The 12,701-nt window shown below is 38.7% G+C and overlaps 1 protein-coding gene across 5 annotated transcripts in view; it reads right to left on the reverse strand.

Moving 5' to 3' along the window:
• Positions 1 to 1,166: 1,166 nt before the first annotated feature.
• EFCAB7 (EF-hand calcium binding domain 7) overlaps positions 1,167 to 12,701 on the reverse strand; it is a 41,337-nt gene continuing 29,802 nt past the window's right edge. For 3 of the 5 annotated variants that reach the window (XM_048496380.1, XM_048496381.1, XM_048496383.1), the window contains 8 exons: positions 12,230 to 12,371; positions 10,823 to 10,932; positions 8,595 to 8,752; positions 8,287 to 8,420; positions 5,960 to 6,108; positions 4,716 to 4,925; positions 4,140 to 4,247; positions 1,167 to 2,986 (listed from right to left, as the gene is read on the reverse strand). In XM_048496380.1, coding sequence (XP_048352337.1) covers positions 2,912 to 2,986; positions 4,140 to 4,247; positions 4,716 to 4,925; positions 5,960 to 6,108; positions 8,287 to 8,420; positions 8,595 to 8,752; positions 10,823 to 10,932; positions 12,230 to 12,371 — 1,086 coding nt within the window. In that variant the 3' untranslated portion in view covers positions 1,167 to 2,911. The remainder of the gene's footprint in view (positions 2,987 to 4,139; positions 4,248 to 4,715; positions 4,926 to 5,959; positions 6,109 to 8,286; positions 8,421 to 8,594; positions 8,753 to 10,822; positions 10,933 to 12,229; positions 12,372 to 12,701) is intronic. The other 2 variants (XR_007244503.1, XM_048496382.1) reach the window with 2 other exon arrangements.

Raw genomic sequence — 12,701 nt, forward strand, 5'->3', positions numbered from 1 at the left:
ATCTTCCCTACTGAAAATGTTGCTTTAATGTTTGGTTTTGAAGATGCTTTTAAAATATATTTTCTTTTTATTGTACAGGTTAATATATATGCACACACATACATATATTAATCTAATCTAAGCACTAGTAAGAACAGCTTGAGCATGGTTTGAATTTCGCAACTGACATTTACTTGCCCAGTATCCCATTACAACAGAAGAATTCAGAGTAGAAGAGGGGCTGTGGGATAAATATAGAGTTCGAGACGTTTGCACTGTCTTAGACAAGGTCATATACATCTGATCTCTGATTTAAAATATAAGCTTGTTTTAGAAGGCCATTGCCAAAGGACGATAAACTTTACACCAAGATGCAGACAGCTCCATACATATTTTCTCAAAAACGTCTTACTTTGCTTAATAGAGCTTACTTTAGTAGGCAATGGATTGCAGTTTTGCAATGCAATAAAATAACCTAAATGTGAAGTATCTGTAGAGCACTGAATTTTTAAAATAATGTGGTTATATTCCACTTTAGTGTTACAAGTATATCCTCCCACCCCCAAAGAAGCTAGTTTATATTGCATGATATGAAGCTAGAAGAACTTGAAAAATTCCCAGGCTGTGTCACTGGTATACCAGGAACCTAGACGTATTGCAGATTTTAAACCAGTTTGAATGTTATCGTCTCCCATAAAATTCTGGGAATTGTGGTTTGTGAAGACATTGTGAAAGTTTTCTTTGTCTGAGATCAATAACCCCCATGCATAGAATGGCTCCTTGGCTGGCAGTCAACAGATCATAAAATAGGCAACAAAGGAATAGTTTAGTTGAACAGGGATTTAAAAATAATATGTCAATGCATTTGATAAAATCCTGATTGAAAATAGCTGAGACATAACATTAAAGATATGCTCCCTTGCTAAAAGTAATCACTGGTTTGGGGAGGTATGAAAGTACTTGGGTCCTCAGTAAACGTACAATTTGTCTAACTCCCCAATCCCTGCAAAATACTTGGTTGTTCGGCATTTAATAAAATGCAGCTACTACAAAATTGACCTGTAATAATTTGGTGCTTAGTCGTGGCCAAAGCTCTTTGATTGTACACTCTTAAAAATGTACACCCAAGAGTGCACATTTGTTCAGATGACCAAGGAGATGCAAGTTAAAAATTCTCAATCCTCAGCTGACATACACCTTATTTCTTTATTCAGATTTAACCACTATTGAAACTTTAGGACAGGTATCAGAACATATAAAATACAAATTAGAAATACAATGAACATAATCATAACAAATATTGTTGATATTGGCTTAATACCCACAACACAAAGTCAGTACAAATAGAGTAGTCATTACACACTGCTTCCAAAAGGTAGTTGGCTCAGGCTTTGAACAGTCATCACAAAAAGAAGTTCACTCATGTGCACAAGCCATTAGAAATACCTTCCTATAATTTCATGGTATGCTTTCAACAATGTGATATAATCAGACAGTCTTCCATCTGACATACATTAGTCTATTTTAGATTTTGGAATTCAAGAGACAGGTGAAATAGTTTTGAAATATGGAAGATATTAATTATCCCTGGACACTGAAGTTCAGAGCTGGCATTTTCAAGAAAGCAGTGCAGATGACATCAGTTGCTAAGGGTGAGAATGCAGTGGACTCACACATGCTTGAACTAGCTGAAGTCTCTGTACACTCTTCAAGAGAACTGAAATGTGGAATGCTCAGCAATAATCAAGCCTCTGAATTATGAAGACATGAATGACAGTTGTCACACCCAAACAGAAAAGCATCACAGTTTGCTCACTGTTGACATTCACAACCACAGAGCTGGACCCAATTTTTCATCTGAGAAACGGAGAAAAAGTGAATAGGATCTGTCGTCGTCAAATTAAACACTGCTATTCGGCAGTATATGCAGGAATACCTAGGCATATAACAAATGATATTGTTGGATCAGCCCAAAAGATTAGACTCCCTTGGTAATAGCAGGCAGTTGTGGCAAATGGTGCAGAAAGGCACAACAGGCAAGATGTTGGTTTGCAATACAGAAGCCTGAAAAAATAATGGAACCCCAAGAGCCAAATGCATATTCAAAATAAAGTCAGATTTGCAGTTTTCGAAACTCAGATTTATCAAGCCATCCATATATTGAAGGATAGTACAAGCCGGACTCAAAGCCATTTCTTGACTTCTTCTTACAGACTGAGTGCCTATCAGCAGAGCAACAGAATGAGGTCACTCGCAGTTCTTACAGTAACACAGTATGCGAAATTAGGGTTCAGAAAGGAATGCTGTGATGCAAGCAGACCCTAATCTTAATTCACCAACCCCCCAACCACTTTGAAGATAAAAGGATTAAGGGAGGAAAGTGGGATTAGGAAAAGTGCTTCCTTCAATTCCAATTAATCACAACCCAATCCCATCCCCCACGCTCTTCCCCAACACTATATAGACTGGTGACTGAAATAACGGTCAGGAGACACATATCATGAGGCACATTTTCTTGAAACATAATCAGTCTTGGGGGACATTCTCCTATACAGCACAGTCAATGAGAGGTGAAATATCTCATTTTATTGCTCATATTCAGATATAGATGAGCAGGTTCTTGCTCAATTATGTCAGACTTCCTCACTTATGGCAACCCTACAACTACACAAAGGCTCATTCCGCACATGCAGAATAATGCACTTTCAAACTGCTTTCAGTGCTCTTTGAAGCTGTGTGGAATAGCAAAATCCACTTGCAAACAGTTGTGAAAGTGGTTTGAAAACGCATTATTTTGCGTGTGCGGAAGGGGCCAAAACTTCTGATCTAGAAACTACTAACCTCTCTCCAAGACTTGGCAATGTCATGGTATTGTGTATGTGAGAGTCTCCTTTTTACTGCATGTGGACCCCTACTTTGTAACTATGATAGCTTAAGCTAAGATAGAATAAACACAGTTGTATATCCATTCTTCTTGTTCATTCAGGGGCATCACATGCTGACAAACCTGTATATATATTAAAAAAACCAGAAACAAGGTCATAATCATTAAATTCATTTTTAGCAAATCAATTGCTATCTGGCATATAATAACTACAATGTTTTTAACACATACTTTTTTTCTTGGTCTATTTTTTGGTTTTTATCCCATACTTCCTTTTAGAAACAGGGACAGTTATCCCATTTTTATTATAGATTAAAACATAACTTCATAGGTAATAGCTCAGTTTTACCTACAATAAATGGTCCACAGAGTCACACAAAAATTAACTTTGATCACTGGCAAATATTTTTCACTGCTCATATACAAGACAGTATAGCCTAGGTGTTTTGGGAGAAAGGGAATGAGGAATGAGGGGGAGACTGCAAAAGGGCAGGAAAGATATCCCTTCTTGTACAGTTCTCCAAATGGAGATCTTCTGCTGTTTTTCTCAAGTAAATTTACTTGCTGAGGGGGGAGGTTGTTGAGAGGTGCTAACTAGGAAACATAAATGTACAGGTACTAGAAGCAAGTACTCTATAATCTGATGTCTCTTCAAACTCTCAGAATCCCTTCCCTCCAAATTTTATGCTGTGTTTGTGAGACAGGGGTTGTCTGGGCAGCTTCTCTCAGGAAAAGACAAAATAGCTATGTTAAGTTCCATGTATGTGACTCTCCATGTATGTTGTTCATGAAATGAGAAATTTGATGATCCTGGAATCATTATATAGAATTGTGCAATAGGAAAATAAATTTTATAATAAGTGTGAAATAAATTTATTTGGCTTCAGTAAGTGTAAATACTGCAATTGTATAAGCACAGCACATTACAAAATCCACCCGGTAAATTATCTCTATTTCCTCACACAGACAACATTTTTCTTTTTTTGGTTATTTTTTCAAATTGCAATTATTATGGGCTAGATTCAAAGTTGCCCTTATGTGAGTAGATTTTGCAAATTTCCCACTCAAACTGCAAATCCCTGTGCTGCATCTATGCTATTTCTGAGAGTCTCCTGACCCTCAAGAGCATCTTTTTGAGTTCAGAAGTTGCAGAAACCTGGAAGTCTCCTTGAGTGTGTGTGATTTTAAAAAATCCAATTCAATGTTTTCAAACAACAGAACATAAAAAGTTTTCTCTGAACTTTTGTTAGAGTTCATATTTTATGAATAGCATTACCATCATGGATTTGGGTGCCACTTCAATAGCAAATGCATCCAGTCCCCTATTATTCACACAATTCTTACTTTTCTCATTGTTGAGGTGAATTATTGTTTTGCCTTCAGTCTGTAGTAGGAAAAACAATATTAGTATCAAGCTATCCAAACAGTCAGAATTTCTCACTGGTCACATATCCTGGTATATTATTATTCAAAGTATTTACCGATGTTTATGTTCAACTGCATGGTATGTTCCTTGAAATCCACTGCAGTTAGCAATCTAACAGCTGCCCGTGGAGGGGGAGAGGGGAAGCTAAAATGGATTGTGTGTACTTAAGCCTCAGAGCCAGCTTAAGTTTATGCAGTATGAACCTGGCCTTTTGCTTTATCAACAAAGCAATATTTTCAGCTTCAGGATACAAATTCCACCTCAAGCCACTGACAACAAGGACCCTTAATGGAAGGTCAAGAATTAGGTATGGCCTGCCATGGTTATGACCTAACCATGACATCTTAAGCAGGAAGTAAAAATACAAATATATATTTCTAAGAAAATTATTTTATAGGGTTGATCATTATTCATGTAATACAATACCTTGTTTTCAATTACAGAAGTTATCCGTGTATCACTTTTATGTGTGTGAATAATTATATTTTCACTGTTGTCCATTGGCTTAGCATCTCCATTATTAACTACATTCAAACAAACGGCTTTGTTAAGTTGCCCGCCACCTGTTTCCAGACAAAGGGGTTTAATTTTGGGTTTGCACTTTTCTGCATAGATGTGAATAGAAAAAGGACATGCCTATTGGGAAAGGAAAATACAATCATTATTCCCATCACTGAATTTCATTACCTTTTCATAATTTTAAACTATGATGCCAGAGTTCATTTGCAGAGATTTCAAGGCAGCACTATTCAATGAAAGATTTGGAAAATTATACTGAAAATGACTTCTACTGGTATTCTGGAGAACCAAAACTGTAATGTAATCACAATACCAAGCTTTCAATGCATAGAATTCTCTTCTACCTCTCTTCCCTGTAGATCAGCTAGGTCTACACTAGAATAATCAGGACCTTAGTTAGTGCAGCTGCAACAGTCCCCACTCCCCAAACAGATGTAACACTGCACCACAGTTAAGGCAAATGGGAACAGGAACATGCAAGCCCACTGCTTTTGCCCCGTGATTTGGAAGTCAAATAGTATTAGGTCTGAACTGAACCAAAGTTACACTGGAGGACGGCTTATTATCATAAGGCCATTGATACATGAAAAAGGTAAAATAAGCATACCTTCAGAGCTGCTTTTCTGTTTGCGTATTTGTATGTTTTTTTAAAAAGAAACCCTGACCAGCAGCTTGTCTCTTCGGCAATAAGAACTGCACTGCAATCCTAGCCAAAGTCATACCATTATAAGCTCACTGATGTCAACTGGCTATGAAGGGTATCAACTTTGCTTAGGATTGCACTAGAAGTGCAAGAAAAACTTCCACCATTTCACCTTCAGTTCTTCCCTGGCAATGTATTGGATTCCAGGCCAGCCTATAGTTGCCAATCTTGCTGCTTTCTCTTGTCACACTTGAGAAAATATGATTCCTTACAAGATGTGATATTTTTACTTTGCAAATTAATATGAAAAGTGTCAGCGATGTAACAATCTACCCAAGTTAGGATATCATAATTTGCTCAAAAACTGCTGTGTGAAACCAGTAGCATGTGGATATGATCAGACTGTACAACTGTTTCACTGGACCAAACGGAAGAGCAGCTTGCACAATGAAGACAGGATATTAAACACTACAGTTGCTTATTCTTCATATCCAGTTATCTAACATACCTCAGTCAATTCCATTGCTTTATTGTAGCCCATTGACATCAACATAATCCAGAGATCAGTAAGATCTCCTCCTCGTTCACTGGCTTCCATGAGATTCAGATCCATAAATCCCTGTTTTGTTAGTTCATTGTTCTTTGTATCAAAATTCTCTATTTTAAAAGAAAACATAAAGTAACTATTTTCCCAGGTAACAGTAGAAACCATGAAAATACAGGAAGGAATGTGAAAGAGCAGCAATGTAAATGGACATTCAATGCTGAAGGTGCACTATTACCAAAATATTTTGCAGATTCTGTTTGTATATTATATTGGTATGCATTGGGTGGAAATTGTCAGAACTTTTTAGAACAGTGAGTGGCAGAAATGTCTGCATTCTTTAATGTAATCACCTGACTCTTGAGGACTGGGATCATATTTCTGTGGGAGCTTTAATTTTATATACCTAATAGAGCAAATTAAGATGTGTTGGCATATAGTATGAGAATCATTGCTCTAGTCTAGAGTTATGCTGAGTTTCCAGTGCTGTTCAGTAGGCTACTAGGATCTGTTTCTTTGTACAGGGACTGTGAAGTGAAGGCAACCCTTAACCTGCATTTATTTTCTTGGTGGCCTTTGTCCTTTAGCTTCTTAAGCTCTCACATCAAGACTCTGATTTTTGATTGCACAACAAATGTACAGCTGTTGACACAACAAATAAGTAACAACTGTATATTTGTTGTACAATTAAAAAATCATCTGGAAAATCTTGATGTGAGAGCTGCAGAAGCTAAAGGGTCAAAGGCTGCCAAGAAGATAAAAGAAGTGAAGGAGTTGCCTTCTAGCTGTCCTCCAACATCATCCAGTATTAAGGATATCTGATAGTCTGACCTGAGGCAGTAGTGGCAAAATAAAGCATAAAGAAATTGACAAGCTAGATGAGAGTGGAAATGGGTGTCAGGGGACTGAGGTGTTGTTCCTGATATTAAAGAGAGCAAGAGATCATCTTACAAAGAAAATAACTGAACCAAAAAAATAGCAGACAGAAAGAACAGCAGCATAGAAGAATAAGAAAAAACGAGGGAGGAAAAATACCAGCCCAACCTTTTCAGATCTATGCTCATATAAATCAGTAACTGCATGGTATGTTTCAGCATTAAAAAATAAAGATGGACACAGCATGCAGGCTGAGCAGAGCCCTCACTGAATAATCTTCTTGCCTTGTCCTTATATCTACAGGGGTCCTCCCTTGTTGTGTGGGCTGACAGTGTTCTGACCTCCACACATACCAGAAATTTCACTGCTGCATCCCAGGTGCTTGAAACGGATTAATATATCCTTGAATCTCAGTGGTAGGGTGTGAAGATTATCAGCCATCAATCCAGAGAATATATGAGAAGCAGCATTCTGAAAAACCCCTCCCCCCAATTAGGTGGACCACAATAGGGTCAAGTGCCAACAAATATTTAGTTCCTGTTAAAATTCATTATAGCCCATGTAACTATTTGAGTTGTACACCCCTGCTATGTATGAATAAATGGATTACTGTATTTCCTTCCTTCCCAACTCATATCAATATATTATAACCATATGTAATAATATTTTCCATTTAATCAAATATTGTTGGAATATTTTATGACATTCATATTAATATTATTATTCTTATATTTTTATTCCTATCTCTCCTCCAAAATATCAAGATAGCAGATACAGTTCTTTTTTTCACTTTAGTCTGACAAGAGCCCCTTGAGGAGACTATCGGCCCAATCTGGGGTGTGGGGATCAACTCTTGGATGTGGCATGGTCTGGTGCTGGCTGATTTGCCCTCTCCGAGGCACTTACCCCGGCAGAGGGGTAAAAACATTGGTAGGTGGATGCCACAGTGCTCCAGAATGCCTGAACACAATGGGGGTGTGTGTGTGTGTGCTAAACCATCGCTTCCATGTGCAGCAGGGATGGTCCAGAGGTGTTCCCATGGTGGAGATGACTTTACAGCCCATCCTTGGACATATGCCACACAAATGAGGCATATGTCAATTTTCCCATAGGGGAGTTTTTCAGTGACTGGGTTCTCCCCCCCCCCCTTTTTTTTTTTTTTTTGCCTTGCCATGCTGCTGGAAGCCCACTGGCCACCTTCCCTGACCACTGCCCACTCTAGACTGGGCTGTATGACTAATACAAAGTCAGCCCAGTAACTTTGGTAATAGAGCTAGAATTTGTACAGGTCACTCCTGTCTCAAACCAACAATCTCATCAGCTCACCATATGGGGTCTTCAGTGACATTTGGATAAATAATGGTTTCACTGTGTTCAGAAAGGTCATATTTGTACGAAGGCAATTTCAAACTTACGTTTACATATCACCCAAGCTTCTTCATCACATGCCTCACCACTGGTTCTCATTTCAAAGAAGTTGTATTCTTCCAGGCTGACAAAACCATTCCCATCCAGATCAATCATTTCAAATATTTCTGACAAAGTGGCTCTAGAAGGTTGATAGGATAATTTTACTAATAGTCTACTCCTTGCTTCATTTAATTTGTATCTGAGCAATCTTCTTCGGTTGTTTTGGATGATGAATTATTTCAACAATGCAAAACTCTTACAAAAACATGAGAAAGAGCAAGCCAAAGCTTTTACAACAGCTGTCCTTCCTTACCTGAACTCCTCAGTAAGTGCCAAGCATCCTTCACCATCTTCGCATATGAGTTTGGCTTCTTCTGAAATGTTCTTTTTCATTTTCTTGAATCTACAGCCAGTGGTGAAAGGAACTACCCAGTAAACACCAGCTCCAAGTTCTCCTCTCCAACCAGAAGTCTACCACAAAGCAAAACAGATAAGTGGCATGTTTTAGATTACTAACACATAAAAAACATAAGAAGAGCCCTGTTGGATCAGACCAGTGATCTATCTAGTCCAGCATCTTTTCTCACACTGACAAACCAGTCCCTCTGGAGGGCTAATAACAGAGCATATAGGCAGAAGTGTTCCCCTGATTTTGCCTTCTGGCACTGGAATACAGAGATTGATTGCCTCTGAATGTCGAAGTTCACCATTATTTTTCTAATTCACCAAGTACTTGGTGAGTAATGTGACACTATAGGGACTCATAGCAGTATACTCAGACACTATAGATTTCCCATTCATGCAGACCTCCGATTGTGAAATCCACTTAAGATTGAGGGGTAGTGTCTTGACTGTTAATGCTTGGACACTGGAAATCCAGACTCAAATTCCCATTCAGAAATACTTAATGTGACAGAGTTTGCTGAAGTTTAAAAGGTGAAAAACAACTGTGTATTTCTGAACACAATGAGGAATATAGAGAGCTTGGCATTTATCCTCTTTTGGGGAGCAGCATGTTCTTACAACATTTTTCAAGTTATTTCTTCCTGCTCATGCCACAGTGCCTGTGTTCCCTTTCTCACTGTGCTCTGCACATGGGCAGCAGCCACTTCAGCATGTGCCAGGGGTGCTTCCATCTCCATGTGTCACAGGCACACTAAAACATGACTGGTGGGTGTTGGTAACATTTCTATGGACTCCAGTGCAACTGCTGTATACTCTACATGTTGGCATTGGACATTTGCTTTACCTTCCTCACTACTGATGGGAGAGTACAGGATACCAGCTATCTGTGATCCTGTTAATAATACTATAACATTGGGATTTTAAGATTGGCCTGCATGTTGACTTGGCTACTTCGTTAGTGAGTTAGTCATTTCTTGAAGGAAAAGGCACTGAAGAGTTGTCCTTGATGTATTTTGACTTGACCTATATATGAAACATGACCAGCCCAATATGTTATTACAAGTGGCAACTGCAAAGACTTGCGGGAGGCATCTCATCCCCACCCCCCTACTTCTTTTCCTGAAAGCCTGCATAGCCTCTACTCTTTTTCTAGGGTTGCCAGCCTCCAGGTGGGGCCTTGAGATGGATTTATTTTGTTTTAATTGTATTAGTTTTGTATGCCATCCTTCCCCTCACAGACTCAGGGCAGCTTTCAACATTTCATAGTAACAGCTGTATTTATTATTTATTTACTTTATTTATACCCCATCTTTCTCCACAGTGGGAACCAAAGCAACTCAAAGTATTCTCCTCTGCTCCTTTTTATTTGCACAACAACCCTGTGAGGTAGGTTAGGCTGAAAGTATGTGGCTGGCTCAAAAGCTCTCAGTGAGCTTCCACAGCAAGATGGCTTTAAAAGGTGGCTGCTGTTGAAGAGTAGCAAGCAGCCAGGCCTAGTGAGCCATGCAAATTGGTCAAGTCACCTAAAGGACCTGGAGACATCTTGCTGTTACAATTGATCTCCAGGCAACCAAGGTCAGTTTCCCTGGATAAAATAGCTGCTTTGGAGGGTGGGTTCTACAGCATTATACCCTGCCGACGCCCCTCTCCTCTCCAAACCCTGCCCTGCCCAGGTTCCACCCCCCAAATCTCAAGTTTTTTCCCAATCCAGAGATGGCAACCCTAAATCCTAGTCAGGCCTTTCCTCAAGATGCCCTTCTTCAAAGGTCACAATAGGCTTGGAAAGAACCCTGCTCTCTCCCCCTTGCTTTTTCTCACAGAACCAAGAGTTGGAACGTACTGTTGCCTAGCAACAGCATAAGAGAATTCATTGCTTAAAGCTACAGGTGATCCTTTTATCATTTTTGGGTTTTTAAAAAACTCCAATGTTTTGTTTCTTTTTTTAGATTTCACTTTTTTTTGCAAACCTACAAACTTTTTCAGTTTGTAGAAACATCTGTATTGCCAATTCACAGTTCTACTCACCGGATTTAACTATCAAAGATTTGGCCAACTTTGCTATTAGAATATAAGACTGCCCATAAATAAAATGGATACTCCCACATCAGTATAGGAAACATAAAAAATGATTCTGACCTCCTTATTTCGTAGATCAGTGAAGTTCACAACCTTTAGTTTTTCTTCAGTTTCATTTTCCTTTAAAATATACAAAGCCATGTCCACTGCTAAACATGGAGAACGTTTTGCTAAAAAAAAGTGGTAAAAATTGTCTAAAAATAAAAATCTTAACTAAGACATGCAGCAGAATCCAGATGCTAATCTAAAATTAATCCAAAGGAAGGAAGGAACAGCAATAAAGTATCAGAACTGTTCTGCAAATGCTGGTAGAAGGGCCTGTTCTAAAATTCACATAGACTACTGTATGCAGTTTCTGTAGGAATTCTTACTTGGGAAACATGTTGTACAATCAAAAAAAAATCTTTGGATTGAATTTTACTTTTATTGAATAACACTGTAGCACAAACCATAAACCAGCCCTTCTATTAGTGACCTTCCATATGTGGAAAAGTACCTTTGAATTCAACCTGGGTCCAAGAGAGCCAGAGTGGTGTAGTGGTTAAGAGCAGGTGGATTCTAATCGGGAGAATCAGGTTTGATTCCACACTCCTCCACCTGAGTGGCAGAGGTTTATCTGGTGAACCAGATGTGTTTCCGCACTCCTACATTCCTGCTGGGTGACCTTGGGCTAGTCAAAGTTCTTTGAAACTCTCTTAGCCCCACCTACCTCACAAGGTGACTGTTGTGAAGAGGAAGGGAAAAGAGTTTGTAAGCCACCTCGTATCTCCTTACAAGAGAGAAAGGAGGGGTATAAATCCAAACTATTATTATTATTATTCTTCAATGATCCATGACCCAGAGAAGATCTTCCTTCACTTTCCCTCCCTGTAGGTATTTTTTGACACTAGGGAAGCTGATTCCTGGAGTTATGGGAATTGCAAGCAGTAATGGCCATGCAGGTTGGTGGGCTGTAAGAAGCTCAAAGGGGTCAAAGTCACTCCTCTGTTTTGTCAGTGGGCTTCCACTGACAGAACAGGTAGGAGAAAGCAACTTCTCCTTTTCACTCCTCCCTTCAGCCAACTGACCCAGGAGTCTATTATTCCATACTGGGTGTTGGGAATCAACTTTCCTGGGATCAGAAATAGTAGTGGAGGTGGGGGGGGGGGGCATGATCGGTTCCCATTGGTGCCTTCTGTGAACAGATCACTGCACCCAACTCATTATGTTTTGGAGATTGTATTGATGAGGCTTTGTATGCAAGGAAAATTGTTAGCCTAAAAACACACATTCACTTTTTTAAATTGTGATTCTCACAAGTGAATTTACAATTTAAGATGTGAAATTTTATAAGTATAAACATTTTATCTTTGCTATGTTCCTGTGAGATAAGACAATTCACAAATCACTTACTGTCTATTCTATATGCAATTCCATGAAACTACAGATTCATCACTCACTTTTCTATTTCTGGAAAAGTGTTCTTACCTTCCATTTGGCTAAAACGTAGAGGCTTAATGGTGATACAAACTGTTGATTTCTGAGGTAAAAATAACTTGTATTTATGACTAACTATTTCATCATTGTCTTCCAAGAAAAAACATCCTTTGGAATATGCACAATGCCACTCCTAATGACAAATCACAAAGTTAGAATGTAAGAAGTCATATGATTCTCAATAAAACAGTGGACTTTAATAGTCCCTTGGCTGGGTGCTTCTGACACTTAAAATGCTAAAGATTTCTCTCCTTGTTTGGCTAAGCCTGTTTATTACATACAGTCTTATATAAAAGTTAATTTTGCCTTTGGTTGAACTGGGAAACATTTTTTTACTTAAAACATTTCTTTCCCACCATCTCCTTGAACTCCAGGTTGTGCACAATGTAGCAACCAAAATGCAAAGACATAAACAGACTAAATTAGAACAGAACCCAATTTAAAAGCATATAAATAACCTGAA

This window comes from Sphaerodactylus townsendi, linkage group LG05 (assembly GCF_021028975.2).
Source record: "Sphaerodactylus townsendi isolate TG3544 linkage group LG05, MPM_Stown_v2.3, whole genome shotgun sequence".
NCBI classification, from domain to species: Eukaryota; Metazoa; Chordata; class Lepidosauria; order Squamata; family Sphaerodactylidae; genus Sphaerodactylus; species Sphaerodactylus townsendi.